At 43.4% G+C, this 21,494-nt stretch overlaps 1 protein-coding gene across 5 annotated transcripts in view; it reads left to right on the top strand.

The window, feature by feature from the left end:
- MAPK8 (mitogen-activated protein kinase 8) overlaps nucleotides 1–21,494 on the top strand; it is a 410,861-nt gene that overhangs the window by 303,693 nt on the left and 85,674 nt on the right. For all 5 annotated transcript variants that reach the window (XM_069240892.1, XM_069240893.1, XM_069240890.1 and 2 more), the window contains 3 exons: nucleotides 11,027–11,151; nucleotides 11,714–11,777; nucleotides 12,298–12,375. In XM_069240892.1, coding sequence (XP_069096993.1) covers nucleotides 11,027–11,151; nucleotides 11,714–11,777; nucleotides 12,298–12,375 — 267 coding nt within the window. The remainder of the gene's footprint in view (nucleotides 1–11,026; nucleotides 11,152–11,713; nucleotides 11,778–12,297; nucleotides 12,376–21,494) is intronic.

The raw sequence follows: 21,494 nt of genomic DNA, 5'->3' as shown, positions 1-21,494 counted from the left end.
GTAAACCCTCCACATCCAGAGGTTGCTCACAATCAAGCGAACAGTGACTTTCTCACCATCTCCACAGAGCACACATCTCCTGTGTGGGTGGGGGAAGACTGGTAGATTTCTATCCACAATGGCACAACATCCCTACAGATCAGTGGGTTCTGTCAATTATCCAACATGGTTACTGTAGGAAGTTGGCTCTGTATGCACTATTTCAAAGTAAGGAATAGTATGCACAGAGTCCAAGGGTTCCCCTTAGAGGTAAGATAGTGGCAAAAAGAGATAATTCTAATGCTCTATTTTGTGGTAGTGTGGTCGAGCAGTAGGCTTATCAAGGGAGTAGTGTTAAGCATTTGTTGTACATACACAAGCAATAAATGAGGAACACACACTCAGAGACAATTCCAAGCCAATAGGTTTTTGTATAGAAAAATATATTTTCTTAGTTTATTTTAAGAACCACAGGTTCAAGATTTACATGTAATACTTCAAATGAAAGGTATTGCAGGTAGGTACTTTAGGAACTTTGAATTAGCAAAATAGCATATTCAGTTTTCACATAAATCACATATAGCTATTTTAAAACTAGACAGTGCAATTTTCAACAGTTCCTGGGGGAGATAAGTGGTTGTTAGTTTTTGCAGGTAAGTAAACCACCTACGGGGTTCAAATTTGGGTCCAAGGTAGCCCACCGTTGGGGGTTCAGAGCAACCCCAAAGTTACCACACCAGCAGCTCAGGGCCGGTCAGGTGCAGAGGTCAAAGTGGTGCCCAAAACGCATAGGCTTCAATGGAGAAGGGGGTGCCCTAGTTCCAGTCTGCCAGCAGGTAAGTACCCGCGTCTTCGGAGGGCAGACCAGGGGGGTTTTGTAGGGCACCAGGGGGGACACAAGTCAGCACAGAAAGTACACCCTCAGCAGCGCGGGGGCGGCCGGGTGCAGTGTGCAAACACGTGTCGGGTTTTCAATAGGTTTCAATGGGAGACCAAGGGGTCTCTTCAGCGATGCAGGCAAGGGGGGGGGCTCCTCGGGGTAGCCACCACCTGGGCAAGGGAGAGGGCCTCCTGGGGGTCACTCCTGCACTGGACTTCGGATCTTTCAGGTCCTGGGGGCTGCGGGTGCAGAGTCTTTACCAGGCGTCGGGATCTGAGGAGCAGGCAGTCGCGGTCAGGGGGAGCCTCGGGATTCCCTCTGCAGGCGTCGCTGTGGGGGCTCAGGGGGGGCAACTCTGGCTACTCACGGTCTCGCAGTTGCCGGGGAGTCCTCCCTGAAGTTTGTTCGTTCTCCACAAGTCGAGCCGGGGCATTCGGGTGCAGAGTAGCAAGTCTCACGCTTCCGGCGGGAAACGCAAGTTGTTTCAAAGTTGCTGCTTTGTTTCAAAGTTGCAGTCTTTGGTGAACAGGGCCGCTGTCCTCTGGAGTTCTTGGTCCTTCTAGAGCAGGGCAGTCCTCTGAGGATTCAGAGGTCGCTGGTCCCTGGGGAGAGCGTCTCTGGAGCAGTGTCTTTAGAAGGGGGGGGGAGACAGGCCGGTAGAGCTGGGGCCAAAGCAGTTGGTGTCTCCGTCTTCTCTGCAGGGTTTTTCAGCTTAGCAGTCCTCTTCTTCTTAGGTTGCAGGAATCTGAGTTCCTAGGTTCTGGGGAGCCCTTAAATACTAAATTTAAGGGTGTGTTTAGGTCTGGGGGGTTAGTAGCCAATGGCTACTAGCCCTGAAGGAGGGTACTCCCTCTTTGTGCCTCCTCCCAAGGGGAGGGGGGCACATTCCTATCCCTATTGGAGGAATCCTCCATCTGCAAGATGGAGGATTTCTAAAAGTCAGAGTCACCTCAGCTCTGGATGCCTTAGGGGCTGTCCTGACTGGCCAGTGACTCCTCCTTGTTTTTCTCATTATCTCCTCCGGCCTTGCCGCCAAAAGTGGGGCCGTGGCCGGAGGGGGCGGGCAACTCCACTAGCTGGAGTGCCCTGTGGTGCTGTAACAAAGGGGATGAGCCTTTGAGGCTCACCGCCAGGTGTTACAGTTCCAACAGGGGGAGGTGTGAAGCACCTCCACCCAGTACAGGCTTTGTTCCTAGCCACAGAGTGACAAAGGCACTCTCCCCATGTGGCCAGCAACATGTCTGGAGTGTGGCAGGCTGCTAAAACCAGTCAGCCTACACGGGTAGTCGGTTAAGGTTTCAGGGGGCACCTCTAAGGTGCCCTCTGGGGTGTATGTTACAATAAAATGTACACTGGCATCAGTGTGCATTTATTGTGCTGAGAAGTTTGATACCAAACTTCCCAGTTTTCAGTGTAGCCATTATGGTGCTGTGGAGTTTGTGCATGACAGACTCCCAGACCATATACTCTTATGGCTACCCTGCACTTACAATGTCTAAGGTTTTGCTTGGGCATAGTGCTCATGCACTTATGCCCTCACCTATGGTATAGTGCACCCTGCCTTATGGCTGTAAGGCCTGCTAGAGGGGTGACTTATCTATACTTCATAGGCAGTGTGAGGTTGGCATGGCACCCTGAGGGGAGTGCCATGTCGACTTAGTCTTTTTATCCCCACTAGCACACACAAGCTGGCAAGCAGTGTGTCTGTGCTGAGTGAGGGGTCCCCAGGGTGGCATAAGATATGCTGCAGCCCTTAGAGACCTTCCCTGGCATCAGGGCCCTTGGTACCAGGGGTACCAGTTACAAGGGTCTTACCTGGATGCCAGGGTGTGCCAATTGTGGAAACAAAAGTACAGGTTAGGGAAAGAACACTGGTGCTGGGGCCTGGTTAGCAGGCCTCAGCACACTTTCAAATCAAAACTTAGCATCAGCAAAGGCAAAAAGTCAGGGGGTAACCATGCCAAGGAGGCATTTCCTTACAGTTACTGTCTAGAACTCACTTCCACACCACCAAACATTCCACCTCGTTCACACAAACTAACTCAGGAGTATCTTATTCTATTAAAACAAGAAGTACAATCACTTCTACTCAAAGGTACAATAGAGGTGGTACCTATAACTCAACAAGGGAAAGGAGTATATTCTCTGTACTTCCTTATATAAAAAGAGGATGGTACTCTCAGACCAATCCTTGATCTCAGACCTCTCAATCAGTACATCCTCTTAGAGCATTTCCACATGGTCACTCTTCAGGATGTCATAACCCTGTTACAAAAACAGGACTGCATGACAGCATTCGATTTAAAAGATGCTTACTTCCATATTCCCATACATCCAGCACATTGCAAATATCTAAGATTTGTGATAGCAGTCAAGCATTACCAGTTCTAAGTGCTACCCTTTGGAGTAACAACAGCACCAAGGTTATTCATCAAATGCCTTGCAGTGGTTGCAGCATACCTCAGAAGTAAAAATGTACATGTCTATCCCTATCTGGTCGGCAGGCTCACAAAAGCCAGCACCATACAAACTTGTCAACAGCACACACACACACACACAGTACATAGTTGATATCCTACACAGTTAAGGGTTCACAATTCGTTACCAAAAATCTAATCTCTAACCAGTGCAAATACATCCGTATCTGAGAGCAATTCTGAACACCCAGTCAACATAAGCATACCCAAATCCACAGAGAATTCAAGCTTTCCTCAATCTAATATCACAGCCTACGATATAGTCAAACTTACACAGTAAGGTTTATCATGAAGCTATTGGGAATAATGTCATCATGCATGGCAATAGTACCCAATGCACGTCTAAACTTGAGACCCCCTACAACAGTGTCTCTCCCAGCAATGTTCTCAGGCACATGGTCAACTTAACAATCTAGTGTTGTTGGACCGCCAGACTTACAACTCTCTGCAATGGTGAAATCACAACAAACTTATCAAAAGGACAGCCATTTCAGGACCCTGTGCCACAGACCGTAATCACCACAGATGCATCAGTGACAGGTTGGGGAGCCCATCTCAACAATCTTACTATACAGGGAGAATGGGACTCAGTCCAGCAGACTTATCACATAAACCAGTGTTCCTAGCACTCAAAGCATTCCAGCCACAGATCACACACAAAATAGTGTTAATAAAAACAGACAACATGACAACAACGTATTATCTGCAAAAACACGGGGGGCACTCATCCCAGTTGTCCCTTCCAGCACAGACACCTACTAGCTGAGTACATCCCAGGGATAAACAACCAACTAGCGGACCTCTTAAGCAGGGCGCAGCAACAAATACACGAATGGGAGATTCGCCCATAAGTAATCCAACATTACTTTCTCATGTGGGGAACAGCAGACATAGACCTTTTCGCAACAAGCGAAAACGCAAATGCCCAAACTTCGCATCCAGGTACCCACACCCTCGATCCAAGGGCAATGCTCTATGGATCAAATGATCAGGGATATTTGCTTATGCTTTTCTCCCTCTCCCACTAATTCCATTTCTTGTTAAAAAAAAAAAAAAAACACACCTCCCTCACTATGATACTCGTAGCTCCCACTTGGACACATCAACACTGGTATACAACTCCCTTGGATCTATCAGTAGTATGACATCACAAGCTCCCAAACAGACCAGACCTTTTGACTCAAAACAAAGGTCAGATCAGGCACCCCAATCCCAGTATACTTAATCTGGCGATTTGGCTTCTGAGGTCATAAAGTTAGAATATTTACAGCTTCCATCAGAATGTATGGACATTCTAAAGGAAACACATAAACCTACAACTAGGCAGTGCTACGCATCTAAATGGAAACATTTTGTGTATTACTGTAAACCCCAAAACATTGACCCACTTAAAGCATCCATACAAGATATTGTACATTATTTGCTTTACTTACAAAAAGCAAATCTTGCATAATCATCTATTAAAATTAATTTAACAATAGTCTCAGCCTACCTTCAAAACAGACATCATGCCTCTTTGTTTAGAATTCCTGTCATAAAAGCTTTTATGGAAGGACTTAAGAGTTATTCCACCTAGAGCTCCACCAGCTCCTAACCTGGAATCTTAATATTGTGCTCACACAACTTATGGGCCCACCGTTTGAACCCATGCATTCTTGCACTATTCAGTCTTTCTCATGGAAAGTTGCTTTCCTGGTAGCAATTACTTCCTTAAGGGTGAGTTCGTGAAATTCAAGCATTCACTTTAGAAGAACCTTTCTTCCAAATTCACAAACACAAAATAGTACTTGAGACAAATCCAAAATTTCTACCCAAAGTGGTTTTACCATTTCATGTCAGTCAGTGGAACTGCCAGTCTTCTTTCCACAGCCAGATCCAGCTGCTGAAAGAGCTTTCAAGTTTTATATAGACAGAACAAAAGATTATAGAAAATGTAAAAACTTTTTTGTAGCTGTTCAACAGCCTCATAACGGTAATCCTATTTCAAATGAGGATTAGCCATATGGATAGTGAAGTGTATTCCAACTTGCTATCTTAAAGCTAAAAGGCAAATATTAGTAACTTCTAAAGCACATTCTACTAGAAAGAAAGGGGCTTCAATAGCATTCTTAGGAAATATACCAATGGCAGATGTATGCAAAGCAGCCACATGGTCCACACCACACACATTTACTAAACACTACTGTCTAGATGTGCTACCTCGCCAACAAGCAAATGTTATCAAGCAGTGCTTAAAACACTATTTCAAACTACTCCAACTCCTTCAGGCTAGCCACTCTTATTTTAGGAGGGGTCTGCTTTTCAATCTATGCAAAGCGTGTATCTGGAGCTACACATGCCAATGAACTGAAATTGCCACTTACCCAGTGTACATCTGTTTGTGTTATGTAGTGCTGCAGATTCACATGTGCCCTCCCTCCTTTCCGGAAGCCTGTAGCCGTTGTGGTACTTTCTTATGTAAGTATGTATATACATTATATGGACATCTTTTTTTAACCTATATTGTACATATACAATTATTCACTCATTACTTCACTCTACTGCGGGAAAACAATCTAACAAAAGACTCAATGCCCATGCGCACTATCGCTGAGAGAAGGAGTCACTTGATCTCGTGACTCGAAAAAGCTTCTCAAAAGAAAAACAACTTGTAACACTCCGAGCCCAACACTAGATTGCAAACTTATTCAAAGCATGTGAATCTGCAGCACTACATGCCACGAACAGATGTAAACTTTCCAAACACAAGGTTCATCTACCTAAGCTTCTTCCTGGAAAGGTTTGGAGTGATCCATCAAGCAGGGAGGGCCGAGAAAAGGGACTGTTCCCAAAACGTAATTTTCCCATGTTCTTTTCACAGAACATCAGGTTCTATCAATGGGAGAAACCTTTATACAGGTACACAAGGACTGATTTGTGCTAAACAGACTCTCTCATTTGTTGCTAAAAGTTGTTTTGCCTTGCAGTGTTAATTAGTCTGTTGACTTACTGTCATTTGTACCCTGTGCCACAGTCTCTTGAGGGAAAAGGCTTTACATACTTCAGTTTTGCAAAGAGCCATTAGTTACTGGATGCTAGTTAGACCCTGCTCTACTTATCAGATGAATCAAACAACTCTTGGCTGAATGTGCCCAACCACATCTTGACAATCTGGTTGCAAGGGAAAGCCTTGCTAATTGTATTTTTCGATGCATTCAACTCTTATACTAAAGCCAAACAGATAGTAAATGCCATGTATTGAGCAAATTCCCCTTGCAAGAAAGGAAACAGTAGACATTACTTGGCAATTTCTGCCAGCCCAGTGGTTCCCAATCATTTGACTTCAGCAGACCCCCACTTTATCATGACTGGAATCCAAGGATCCTCACTGAATCATTATTGGAATCTGGGGACCCCCCCACCCACTGAGTCATTACTGGTAGCCAGAGACCCAGGCCTAAACATTGTCAATGATTTGATATGCATAACAATACACAGAAAATACAGAAACAAGCATTCATCAAACACATACGATAACACATTTTATTTAATTTGCAAATAAATGTTAAGAAAAAAACAATGCAACAAAAAATGTTAATAGGAAAGTTGAAACTCTTTCTAAATGTTATTGAAGTCAAACATCACCCATACAATGTTCTTTTTGATGCACCTGCACTGCTCCCACGAATCAATCTGAGGATACTAATTTAATTGGTAGTCTCTAATTTCAAATTCCCTGACATTTCCCATACATTTTAAAGTTTTCATTTGCACATTTAGCCACTTTGTTTATATACACTGTATTAGTCTGCTAATATTATTAGCACCACAGATTGGGAACCACTGCTCTAGCACATATATATATAAGGCTGTACTCTGTCATCTATCCTTACATCCAGCCACCACTAATGCATGTATATTCAGGCAATTCAAGAAGCACAGGTTGGGACTGTCCTTAATACTTTGTTTCTGATGTTTATCAGACCACTGCTTTACAAATGTGTGTGCTTTTCTGTTTACGCACATTTGATCTACAGCAGCACTTGCTGCAGATATAAAGCGTTACTTACATTTAACGATCTGTCTGAAGCATGTCGTTTTTTATTTTTTTTTTTATTTATTTTTTTAGACAATAATACTAAAATGTAGAGGTAATATAATATGTGCACCTCGGTCCAAAAATAGAATTGGTTGGTGTACGTGACAGTGACAGAATAGGTTCATTCGGCACAATATATAGACTTTGCAGGTTATGTATTTTTCATCAAGTCGAGGTTTCAGAGCATCTCCAAAACATAATGTACTAAAGGTGTGCAAGGGCACTAACTCAGCAGTACCTCTCTCAGAAAGACTTTGTGCCAAAGATAACGTATCTTTCTCTTCTTTGTCAGCTAACGATAATATATCTTTATCAAACACCAACAAGTGAGGTATTCATCCACTTTAATAGGCAAACCTTTTGACAGATCTCCCCTTTTTGGTGACTAAGCGGACTCTGCCTTGGCACTTTTCAGGGAGAGCACTGATACAGCATGTTCTTTGTGCCTTTCTGCTCCTAGGCAATTCCACCAAGAACTGTGCCCTCTCTGTGGCTATGGCACAGGTTTTTTTCTGTCAAAGCCAGACCAGTCCTCCAGGTGCTGGCTTTTCAGCCCTTTTGTGGCAAAGCCTGTGGCTCTCAAACACACAGAGGCCAGCAGGGACGGAGCGAGGCTCAGTCCTCACTCTATGGTGGCATTGAACTAGCAGGACATTATTTTCACATTCCTATCCTGCAGGCCCACTGGCACTACCTGCGGTTTATGATGGGTCAGTAACATTTGTAGTTTGCATTGCTCCCCTTTGGCCTCTCAAATGATTCTCAAGTGTTCACGAAAGGCGAAGACTGTGGTTGCAGCACATCTACGTTAGTCATGGGCACCAGTCTTCCCCTACCCCGATGACTGGTTGTTGAAGTGGGCTCGCCCCAAGCAGTCGTCAAGCACCTCCAAACAACAGTAAACCTCCTACCATCATTGGGGTTTTGTATCAACAAACCAATAACCTGACTTCTTCACAGATGCTTCTTCCCATCAGAGCCATTCTGGATATGGTTTGGTTACATGCCTTTCCCCTGAAACTAAAAACACAGCACATTTGGCTATGATCCTGATGTTTCAGCCTCTGTATTGGACCTCTGTGTAGATGATTGAGGCTGCTGGGATTGATGGCCTACCGCATCATGCAGGTGATACGTGCCAGATGGCACATGGAAGGCGCTGCAGTGGGGCATAAAATCTCAAAGGGCACAACATCAGAGAAATCTATTGGATTGTATGCAGATTTCTGAGGAAAGTGTAAAAGATCTGCAGTGGTTGCTGCTTGATAGCGATTGGGAGGATGGCAGGCCCTTCTCCTTACCCCACCCAGAGGGGAAACAGCCTTTACAACAAAGTCTTTAACACACACAGCTTTTATGACGCAGGTGTGTACCACTTAGGTAAGTACTTGTGCTTATACCAAGCATGCTTCAACCATCCAGGTAAGTATTTTTTAAATAACATAATTTTTACATTTGAAGTATGATTTAGGTGTGAGTAGTGGTAAAGTGAGGTAGCAATAATTTTAGGGGTGGGCAGTAAAAGGAAGTAAGAGTCATTTTACGGTTGTGGGGTGTGTAATGGTGTGAAAGGGAGGTAAGGGTAATTTAAGGGTTTAGGAGTGGATAGTGGTAAAGGGAAGGAAGGGTCATTTTATGGTTTAGGAGTGGGCAGTGATGAAGGGAAGTAATTTTAGGTTTCTGGGGTGGGTAGTGGTAAAGGGAGATACGGGTAAATTTAGGGTTTAGGTACTGGAAAAGGGTGGTAAAGTTAGGAGTAAATTGAAAACTAGGGTGGGAGATTTGAATGTTTTCCCCCCAATAAATAAAACGTAAATATTAAATTAAAATTATACTACGTGGTACTGCAACAGGCAGGGCAGAGTCTGGTCTTGGACCCTGTGCTAGGAGGCCTTGCGCCTCTGGAAGTGGATAAATCGCTAATGGATTTCTCTACTAGTGAACCACTTGATAGTGTTTTTAAAAACGGTGGACACACGAAGCCGGTGGCACCTAGTTGATCACAAATTACTATTAAATCTGGAGGTGGCACTAGCCTGGCTATTTCTTTTTTCCACAGTCAGGGACTCACCATGTCAAACACATTTTCATCTCAAATAAGTTCTTTTCAATTTTGGTATACATACATTTATTCAACCTAGAAAAAGCTTCTAGTTTAGTAGGGTGGCTGCACACAGGAAGGCTACTTACAAGTAGTTGTAGAGCTCACAAGCTGCTCGTTGGAGAAGGGTGGATTAAGCCCAGTTCGCTCTTCGGCTCTGCATTGTGGGAGCATGGACAGCCTAGAAAGCAGCTGATATCAGCACACCCGATTGGCATCAATAAGCAGTTATGTGTTTTGCTTCTGAAGCGGACAAACGTTGGTGCGAAGCCACATGACACCTTGTACCTGTGCACAGAGATACTGCTTAGAAAAGGTTTCCGTTACAGTATGACACCTGTGGCGCATTCCAAAGGTGTGGAGCCTGCAGTTAGATATGGTATCTACCAGAAAGGGTGTTATCAAAAGTAAGTAACTTGTTCTTCAGTGTCCAGACCAGAACGGTTTACATGCAGGACCCCATCTTCATTTAAGCAGGTTGGCACTGGTACTCCACATTCTCCAACATTGGATCTTTCATAGATTCACATGCTTGAATCTATCTGCATCATCAGGCTGGAATCAGCAGTGACTTCAAAGACCAATGAAGGGTGTTAAAAATGATCATGGGTCCTACAATTGCTTTTTGTAGTAGCACACCCAGCTAATTTGAAAGAACCAAACACGTCCGCCAGTGAGGTGGAAGTTTTAAGCTCTTTGTTTCCCCTTAGAAGCCACAATAGCTCAGATTGTGCAGCACAAGTGTGGAGGTACATACTGAGAAGTCTCTCTCACCAAGGATGAGGGAGTGTTATCAGTGAGTCTATAAAAGATACACTAGAGACTGAAAGTTGCTCATAAGTAACTAATTTCTTCTCCGGCATTGAATCTTTCATACATTTATGTGCTTTAATCAAAATTTGTAAACAGTACATAAAGTTTGAATAAAGTGGGAGGCAGGCTTACCCTTATTGAAACCGGTTGTTGGCTGCTCCATTCACATCCTGACAGTATTGCTTTATGAAAGTGTCTGTTTTTCACTTGGCTGCATGGCAAATGTCTTGTAAAGGCTCTCTGGCATTAAGGCGCAGCAGTTGGTACAGTGCTTCAGAGGATATTTATGCTGAGTGTGATCCCTGACTTAATATATCTTCAGGCCATCATGTCCAGAATAACCCCATATCCTCCATAATCTTTGAACAGCTGTTGCCTGTTCCCCTAATGTAATCCCACGTGCATAGTATGACCCCTCCCTGCTTCATTGTTATTAATGTTAAGTACATTTCTGGTGTGGTATTTTCAGTTAAATGTAGTTTACTAGGAATGACTTGTAAACTGTCATCTGACTAAAAAGCCCAGATAATCTTTCAAGAACACTTAATTTGAATGTGTTTTTTCAACATGTGCATAAAGCGAACCTGTTTAATATTTCGGAGAGTCTCCACAAGAGGGTCAATTAGAAGTAAGTAACATTTTCTTTATTTATTACTGTTCTCATTATTGTTAATCTCTTACTGTTTATTTTTGCTTAGCCAGCCAAGCCAGAGACTTGCTTTCCAAGATGCTAGTGATTGATGCTTCAAAGAGGATTTCTGTGGATGAGGCTCTCCTGCACCCCTACATAAACGTCTGGTATGACCCTCTCGAAGCTGAAGCAGTAAGTTTAGTTTTCAACTTGTCAAAGAGTATTATAGTTTGTTTTTCCATCTAGAATGGTTGTGCCTGAGGGTTTATTGACGACCATCACTTACATGGACACCCCTTAGGAGTGCACAAGTATGCATCCATCATTCAACATATCTACTTCGCCTGATCTTGTGTGCAATGTTTGTTTGCTGTGCTCCGTCAGCTAATGTGCACAGACTTTTTTCACATATCAGGTATATCTAACGCTTGACAGCAGCATCGCCACAAATTGAGCATTCCGATTTTGAGAGTATAGTGAGCATGGTTGAATGTGAAGTTTCTTCCTTGGGTCTGGTACCCATAGATCAGAATAATGGGGTACTGAGTGCAGACCATAGGATAGTGAAAGGGAAGAAAAATTGAGAGGCAAAGTAGGAGACAGATTGAGCTGAGAAGAGTGGCAAATATAGACTTAGTGCAGAAAAAGTAGAAAGACAATTGGAGGGAGACAGACTGGGTTCAGAATTAGAATGCACACAAATCTCTTGAACATTGGCATCATGCTTTATACTAACCTTTTTCTTTCTCTTCAGCCACCGCCGAAGATCCCAGACAGACAATTAGATGAGAGAGAGCACACAATTGAGGAATGGAAAGGTATAGTTCCAGCCACAATAATTACTCACCTTCACTATTGAAACATGGGCAACTCCCTTTAATTCATTGGCTAAAGATCATCTTTCATCCATACACTACTTGTCTCACTCAACATTTTCTTTAACCCACCTGTGCATAACCCCAAATTTTGAGCACTCTCTCCACTTATGCTTTTACACCCAAGCCCTTTGTACCTCTTACACTTAATGCTGTCCATACAACATTTTCTGTACCAATGTACGCAGCACTTCAATCGGGGCTCTTTTTGTGCCTTTTTCTGTCATGCAATGTTTCTCTCTCCACATCCTCCTTTGCAGCTAGACACACTCTGTGGATCATTTCAACATGGACATTTCTGTCAAAATCTTGTAAGCTTACGGACTTTGTGTATCACCCCTACTCCCGGATAAACTTGTGGAATATTTACTCCAAGCAATTTCCCGTCTGCATGGCTCTGTTGTTGTCTCTTGAGACTGATCCAAATACCTGATCAGTGACTCCCAGCATCTCTTCTTTTCAGAGCTGATCTACAAGGAGGTTCTGGATTGGGAAGAACGAGTCAAGAAGGGTGTTATACGCGGGCAGCCGGCCCCTTTAGGTTGGTTCCATTGTATTCAGTACTGAAAGCCTGCCTTAAAATGATGTAAAGCGCACTAAAGATATGCTAGCACAAAAGGATAACCTTTTCTTGAAACAAATTTTGCACTGAGACAAATCCCTATACCCCAGTAACTGTGCCTGTAGGCAGTGATAAGCTGACGTATTCCCATTGCTGCAGCTGTACTGTTACTCAGTATCAAGTGGTAAATCTTTCTGCTCCTACCAAATGTCGTAGTCCTACTGCATTGGCTCTTTAATAGTTTTCCAAGTCATTAATTAAGCTGTGCATCAAGCAGTACCAGTACTGCTTCAGTGGCAGTTATAGGACATACTTTTTTTTTTTAATTACCAGTTTGTTATTTCTTAGGGATGTGTCATATTTATCAGATGATGACTCAGGTGGTTGGTGCATAGATAAAAATGAACTGAACTTTAGAAGTCCTCCTCAACCACGCTTCACCAATAAGCTTGGTTCTCCTAAAGGTTCTTTTCAGTTTTCGGTTCAAATAAAAGAACATGCACTGATTTTGCTTAATATATTTTAAAAACTTGTTTAATTTTCTTTGAATCTTTTTAGCTTTACTTCCTCCCTCCCTTTGCATCCTCTTCATCCTCTAGTTCTTCAAAAAGATTTTAAATTTTGCAAACTAGGTATTTGACCGATTCTCTTTTTTTTTTTTTTTAAATCCTCATTTCACTGTCACCCATATTGTATAGTAAGTAGCTATATAATGTAGCCTATCTGGCTGTGCCCCACCGAACACGTTTACTGAAAGGTGTTACCACCCTCAGTGCAATGGTGGTGTAATCATTGGATAATGACCCCTCCCTGAGTCAAAATGTCTGTCAATAAAGCTTTAGCTCTTCTCTGAGCATTTGCACTATCTTGGTGGGAAACCTGATTCACTGCTTTGACCCGGAATGTGGAGCCTCTGGAGATATCTACTTTTTACATGTCTCTCTGTGCGCTAAGAGAATCAGATAAAAGAGCAATTGTTCCTAGGATCTGCTTACTTTCTCTTTAACTATAGGGTCCGTGCCAAAAAGAATCAGGATATCAGTCAATTTGACCTTGTGTTCGAGAACCTGCATCAAAATTCTAGTTCCAAATTTTCAAATATGTCAAGATTTGGCCAGGTGCTACAGGGATGCTTGCCCTCTGCCCCTACTAGGACATATACCTAAAGCTTCTTTTGTAACTTTTGCCAATTTTTGGGTGATCTGTACAGCCTGTGGAGTGTAAAAAAAAAAAAAAAAAAAGTGAATACTCTTCAGGGAGGCAGGTTTAACTACTTCATATCACAGTTTGAGAGATTTTAACCAAGCAGCGACTGATTTTCACTTTGAATCCTTATAACTACTGTTTTTGTCCTGGACACTTCACTAATATTGAGTGCTGCTTCACGCCTCACTTGTAGGCGCCAGTGCACCCTGTCCCACCAGACAGTCTCATTATTTCTTGGTATTGCCTTTAGGGGACAGGGCAGAGTCCAGTTGCGAAAAAGCAATACCTTTGTGCTTTTAAGCGTGTATGTAGTCTTCCAGGCCCATTTTTACAACTGTCTCTTAAGGCGGTTTACTGTACTTAAATCCATTTTACACCTGATGTGTTTGATCAAAATCGAGGTTCATTAGCTTTGGATCTTTCATGGATTCACATGCTGATTATTCGCAGTTGTTGAGGATGGAGTCCCACCATATCTTTACAATATCAGTACAAGGCACTGCCTACCTGAAGGACCCTAAAGCAGTGCCATTTTAGTTGCACGTTCACCTCATTGGAGAAGACTTGAACATCAGCCAAAGATGACTCTGCTTCACCCCTCCTAGAGGCCGTCTCACCTAATGTTTCAGCCATATGCTTGTGGGAAGGGAGCCCCAGAGCTTTGCACTCAATGGAAACAAATGATTCCTTATTTTATCTTTAAAAGTTGCTTAAACCCTTCCTTAGGTTGCAAGAGTAGACGTTTCTTCCGCCACCACCTCTTGGTTGGACAATGGAAAATCACCTAAAAGGATCATTTTTAAGGCATGGGTCTGCTGTAGAAAATTTGCCATTTCACATGACCTGCACAACGTGTACATTTTCTGTCGATATCCAGATCATACAGCTAAGGACTGCAAAATTTGCAGGACATTTTCAACAAAAACCTTCAACAACTATGAGGGAATACAAGAAAAAGGTGTCAAAAAATAAATTGGCGATCTCAAAATAGTCAAATAACTCTGGTCTACCTGAGCCTCAAGAAAACCCGCTTAAAAACCTCTCATAAGAGAAAAGAATGAAGTGTCCAGTTGTGCCCTCCACCTTTAGCGCCTGGGGGTACATAAGGCAAAGCTATCTCCTTTGTCAGTGTTGATACCATCAATAGTACAGTTGATGACCCCTGGTTCATGTCTCATGCCACAACAAAACAGCCAGAACTGCAGCCTACTGCTATTCTTTCATGTAAACTACTAATTTCAAGAGCCTCAAAAGGGACATCAGCATGCTGTCCATAAGCCCGCTGATGGAGTGACCGCCGATGAAGACTGTTTAGCACAAAGACTCATTCGACAATGTACTGATTGACAAAGGCACTGTTGACGACTGATCTGTTGACAGACACCATCAACTATTCAGTTTTTGATGAAGACTCAGTTCACGACTGACAGTTAATGGAAATCTCAAAATGCCCAAAACACAAGAAGCTAAAGGAACCATTTTCAGATCATACTTGGCTGAGCAAAATTCCTTTTTAACCAACAGCTAATCTCATGGAAACTGAGGCAGAGAATGATTCTGACCCAGATGACCTCTAGGGCTACATCCGACCCAAACAAGGTTAAAATAGAATTTTAAAAAACAGATTAAAGAAGAAACACAAGATTATTCCGTGCAGCAAGAACCTGGTACTTTTAACACATTACCAGAGTTATCAGGAACAGTTTGGGCAGAAATCGCATAAGTACTGTTATCGCCACTACGAACCGTATTAATCTGTGAGGAATATAGAGAACAATTAATGTTGAAAGTGCCTGTGGACCTTATAAAAGATCTAAACCATATCAAGAAAACCTTTTACACGAGATTGCAACAGTATCAGAACCTCAGTCTGTCAACCGGATCAAAACCGCTCCTAAATCACCATAATCATTTCACAGGCCTTACGCTCCAAAACCACCAGGGGTGGGATAGACTACAACATCTCGCTCTACTTCAGCAGGTCTAGCATTCCTCTTATCTACCACAAAGGACACGTCTGATAATGACAAGTATATAGATAATGAGGAAGGAGAACTGAAAGAACCTAACAAGCCAAGCAGCAATGAGCAGGATGACAGCATCCAACAGCAGAATCGCATCCAACAGGAGTTTCGCAAACCCTTTACCTGATATACCCGCCACAACTGCACCACCAATATTACAGGTTGTAACAGCAACCATATAGTGCACCACCGGCCCAAAGGTGCAACTAGCCTCTAGCAAAATACAGAGAAGGGTACCAGTCTGTAAGCCCAGCCTCTCAAAATCATTGACAGTCTTCAGGCACTGGCTGCCACCTCAATTCCACACAAGATCTCTTGCCCTGTGGCTGGCAGGATCGCTGCTTTCTACAATGAATGGGCAAGCATTAGCACAGATATGAGTGCTGGATGTACATCGGTTTGGACACTCTCTGGAGGGACTTCAGCATTCTCCAACAACAATGCCACAGTAAATAAACACAGCTTTCTGCCCCTGTTTCAAGTAGAAATTCTCCACATGCTATGAAAGAAAGTGATAAAGCTTGTCCCAAAGGATTCTCACAACCTGAACTTTTACTTTTAATAAAAAAAGAAAGCCTTGAAAGAATAGAAGTCCATTCTGGACTTCAGTTCGTTCAGTGTATTCCTAATAAAAACGGTAATTCAGAATGGGGACATTACCAGAGATGATGCAGCTTTATATGAAAAACTAGTACACTGCATCTTTAGGCCTCAAAGATGCATAGTCTAATTTTTCCATTAATCAAAAGCTTCTCGGATTATTAATAGCTGGTCACCAAGGTGATGCTGCATGCTCCCACTTGACCTCAAGTACACTCCTGGAATATTTACGTAGTGCATGAAGCAAGCCGTAGCTTATCTTCGATGTCTAGGACACTAGGTCTCCTGCTATCTAGATTGCTGGATGGTCAAGAGTTCCTCCTCTCTAGGCTTTACTAAAAATTTGTTACAGCTTGTAAAAAACAATTTGGAAATCTAGTACTCGCTCTCAACAAAGACAAATCCCCTTTGAAACCACCTCAAAGACTAATTTCTGGGAGCCATGATGGATCTCATTATTTGAGAGAGTTAAAGAGCTTTCTTGGTGTAATGTCTGCATGCATAACTAGATACCATTCTGCTGTCTACAAATGCAGCCTGTTCAAGAGGAGCTGGACAGTCAGTGGACTCAAGCAAAATTTTTTTCGAGAATCAAACAACAGTAACTCCCAGAATGAGTCTCTCTCTTGTGGCAGATGTCAATAACAAAAGCACGAGTAGGATGCACATTTCTTCAGCCTTAATCACATTTCATGGTAGTTTCGGATACATCAACATAAAGGTTTGGTACTGTAGGAATCTGGTCTGGTGTGTGGTGGGTACCCAAGGTACTTACACCTTGTACCAGGTCCAGGTATCCCCTACTAGTGAAGTTTAGGCGGTGCCTAGGAAGCCAGGGCTCGCTAGAGGTAGCGGTGGATGAGCAGCCAAGACTTATCCACGAGATATGCAAAGCTTATGCAATACCACTATAGTCACACAGCACTATCACACTTGAAAGAACCACACAGTGTTACAAAAATAAAGGTGCATTATTAGGGTAACACAAATACTAGAATACTAATAGGCAGTCCCCCCAACTGAAAGTAAGTAAACACTTTAAATATATACACAATAGCATATCAGTAAGGAGCATAAAAATAACAAGCTTTAGCAAAAGTATTATAAAATAGTGTAGGCCCTAGGGGAGGCCCAACGATATATATAGACCAGCTGTGCAGTGCAGGATATGAATAGGAGTCCCTGTACTGATTCAGATGGTGTTTGATGTTGGCTGTCGTGTTTCAATTGGTCAGTGCTACAGGAAAACCACCACACGCCTTGGGAAATGCAGGAGAAGAAAACTAAGTGTTGCAAGGCTGAGGAGGACCAGCAAGGTCCCAGGGGACTTGAGCCAAGGAGGGGAGTCTGGGATGACCCCCTCAGCAGTCGAGAAAGTCATCAGAAGAGATTGCAGCCCCCACGGGCAACCTACTGGCACCAGATACAGCAAGTCGCAGTGAGGCCCACTCAGCACACCTGAAGAGGAGTCCCACGTCACTGGAGCAGCAGAGAGGAGTCTGTGCTTGGCAGGAAAAGTGCTGGGGGCCGGGGCCACACTAACCCGAAAGATCCCTTGTAGCAGGAGCAAACAAGCCTTGGTATCTGCAAGAGTCCCGGTTCACAGGGGTACTGTCCTGCAATTAGAGAGGCAAGGGCTTACCGTCTCCCAAGTTTGACAGCTGTCAAAAAGGAACACTCCAGACCACCACCTGTGATGCAGGATCCAGGCAGTTCCGGATTAGAGCAGATCCTCACAGCTAATCGTCGTTGCAGTTGGTGTCTGCAGATGCAGGGGAGTGACTCCTTCACTCTAAGGGAGATTCCTTCTTACTTCTTGGTGCAGGCTGGCCTCTTGCGACCTCAGAGGATGCACAACCGGGGAAATGTTGCAGTTGCTGGATGGAGCTGGAGAAACAATTTTGCAAAGCGGAGTCGTCGTTGAAGTTGCAGATTGTCAGAGTCCGGTTGCGGTTCCAGTGGCCAGAAGATGAGGTAAACAATGCAGAGGAGTTCTGGTGGAATCTTGCGCATCAGGTTTGAGGGCCTACCCAAGCCCAGAAGGGGGGATTGGTCACTTAGCACGGTGACCAGCTATCAGGAGAGGGCTGTAACGTCACCTGCCTGACTTGGCCACTCAGATGCTCCCAGGGGCCTCTGCCCATCTTGGATTCAAAATGGCAGAATCAAGTGGACACCTGGAGGAGCTCTGGGCGCTACCCCTGGGTTGATGGTGGACAGGGGAGTGGTCTCTCACCTTTCCTTTGTCCAGTTTTGCACCAGAACAGGGACCGGGGTTCCTGGACTAGTACGAACCGGTTTATGCAAAGAGGGCACCAAATGTGCCCTTCAGAGCAAACTAGTGGCTTGGGGGAGGCTATGCCCCAAGCCTTGTAGCACCTATTTTCAAGGGAGAAGGTGTTACCTCCCTCTCTCACAGAAAATCCTTTGTTCTGCCTTCTCCTGGAAGGGCAGAAACCTGTCTGAGGGATGGCAGCAGTATGGGCTGCCTGGAAAACCTCAGACGACTGGTTGGAGCAATGCTGGCGGTCCTCGGAGCCCACAGAGTGTATGGAATCACACGACCAATACTGGCATTAGTATCGGGTATGATCCCGACATGTTTGATACCAAACATGCTCAGGTTCGGATTACCTTTATGTAGCTGGACACGGTTGTGGCATGTGTCTGGTCAATGGATAAAATAGCTTCCCTACACTTACAATGTCCAGTGCAATAATAACTGGAGTTCGTAGTGGCACCTCTGCTCATGCAGGGGTTCCCTCACACACTGGTACCTGCACCCTGCCCTCTGGGTTATGAGGTCCTACCATAGGGGTGACTTACAGTGACCTGGTACAGTGACCTGTGGTGAAAGGGTGCATGCACCTTTTCATGAAGGCTGCAATGGCAGGCCTGCAGACACATTTTGTATGGGTTCCCATGAGTGGCATAATACGTGCTGCAGCCCATGGGGAACACCTGGTGTCCTAATGCCCTGGGTACCCAAATACCATATACTAGGGACTTATATGGGGGCACAAGTATGCCAATTGTGGGTGTGCAAAGTCCTAACCAACCAAATTTAGAGGGAGAGGGCACAATCACTGGGGTCCTAGTTAGCAGGATCCCAGTGAAAACAGTCCAAGCATACTGATAGCAGGGGAAAAAGTGTGGACAGCTATGCCAAAAAGAGTGACTTTCCTATAGGGGAATGCATGTTTGGTCATATGGTCAGGAATTTGTGCTTATGCTTTCCCCCTATTCCACTGATACCAAGAGTTCTAAAGAAGATGAAGAGAGGGCTTTGTCGAATACTCGTCATAGCTCCCACGTGGCTGCACCAGTTTTGAATTACAGAGATCCTGCTCCTCTCGGAACAGCCTCACATTCCGTTGCAACAATAACTTCTACAAGGGGAGTGATTTGTTCTTTTACAGCTGTACTACCTTACTTGCAGCTTACCAAGGATAAACATGTGCTAAGGAGTAGCCCAAAATGTATACAAGATGGTCTGACAGAGTTTCACCTCAAAGAACCTCTAGCACTATACAAAGCCTTTTTCCAAAATCCTTCTAATGCCCCAAGGTGTAACTGGATGGACAGTTTGAAACGTCAAAACAATTTCTGATTTCCTTTTCAAATCCACATAAAGGGTTCTCCGTGTCAAAAAAGGAATTTCCTGATGAATTTCAGCAACACTTGCATTCTGCCATGCGAGAGAGAGAGAGATAGGCAGTTATGCATTCCATGCTTTTTCCTCCACCTCCTGGACCGTGGTGGATCTCTTAAAGATTGGAGTACTGATCTTTCTGCAGAAGAGTATGTGATTATTCTTTGGGTGCCCCACTCACTGGCAATTCTTTAACTAAATTAATGCTATTGGGAACAAGGAGAACATTCATGTCAGTTTGGTGGCATCAAAAATTTGGCTTCTGCCATGCAGTGGCCATGGCTAATAGAAATGACATCAGAGCTCCTTCTGAAGATCTGTTTTTTTTTCCCTAATCAACTGGACATTTTGTCTGTGTGTAACTGGGTATCGACAGGGTCATGACATCTGCACCTGGCTCCTCTCTTTGAGGTAAAATCCCCAGGCATCTGAGCAAGAGGTTGTATTGTTAGTTTGCATTTGGTCTTTGAAAGACTAAATCCAGTTTTGTTACCAGCACCTTAGAAATAGAGCAGGGGCTCAAGCAGCAAGATTGTTAGCATATTGACAGTTATGTTTGTATTGTATTTGTATATATTCTTGAAATGTTTCTTTTTTAAACTTTGACTCCTTTAAGTTTTTGTACTTTTACTGTTGTATTTAAAAACAGCATTAGACAAAATGGGATTGCACATAAAGGATAGTGGTAGAGATGTAGCTAATTGAGTGGACTGGCTTTACATATGACCAGCTGAGACCAAACTTAAATGTATCATTCCTTTTTGCACATAGTAATGTGTTAAACATGGCTGAAATCTGGTATGTGACAGTAAGAAGGAGAAAAACAGGTTAGAGCAGAGTTTCCCTGTCTCATACGCATCCATGACATTTAACTCCCACGTCAGCTTGAGGATTTTGCAACTTATGAATATTAATCAAGTAGGTATTTTGTCCAATAATATGTTTTACTTTATTGCACCTTTTCAATATAAATGTAAGACCAGAAATTATTTACAGTTAAGTTGCATGTCATTTGTTTTCCATGACAAGAAACCATACAGTCATTTATGCTGGTGATAAGCTGACAGTTTTCCATACGTTAAGGTCACATTCTATATGAGCAATACTATACTGAAAGCCGACGGAGCTGGTTATGAAGTTTAACAGTTTCTAATGGAATCTTTTACTACTAGCATGTTATACTTTCGAATAACAGGGAAGCCAACTTAGTCTTCCATCCTTTTAGGATAGATGAATTAAATAATAGTACCATACCTTACTTAAAACATTTAGAAACTTCAAAAACTGTGGAACAAAGCTCTACAAAATACAAGATAATAATCCTGATGTAAAAAGCCTTTTTACATTCAGAAAGCCTGTTAATTGCACAGATACAGGCTTTGCAGCTGCAAAAGAGGCAACTCGGCTTTCCAAATCGAAATGTACACATTACAAATCTTGTCAAATAAGAAGGAAGATGGGGTGTTAAAGAAGCATCCTCCTTAAGAATCTTGGGTCATTGTAATTGCAGTTGCAAAGCAGTGATTGGATACCCACATGTGTAAAAAGGGGAGAAGCCACTCACAAATTGAGTGCTGTCCATGAGGATCAGGTTCCAGTTTGAAAATGTGGGAGCA

Source organism: Pleurodeles waltl, chromosome 6 (assembly GCF_031143425.1).
Source record: "Pleurodeles waltl isolate 20211129_DDA chromosome 6, aPleWal1.hap1.20221129, whole genome shotgun sequence".
Taxonomy (NCBI): Eukaryota; Metazoa; Chordata; class Amphibia; order Caudata; family Salamandridae; genus Pleurodeles; species Pleurodeles waltl.
The sequence above is the reverse complement of the archived record's forward strand: the minus strand, read 5'-3'. Positions and strand labels throughout refer to the sequence as shown.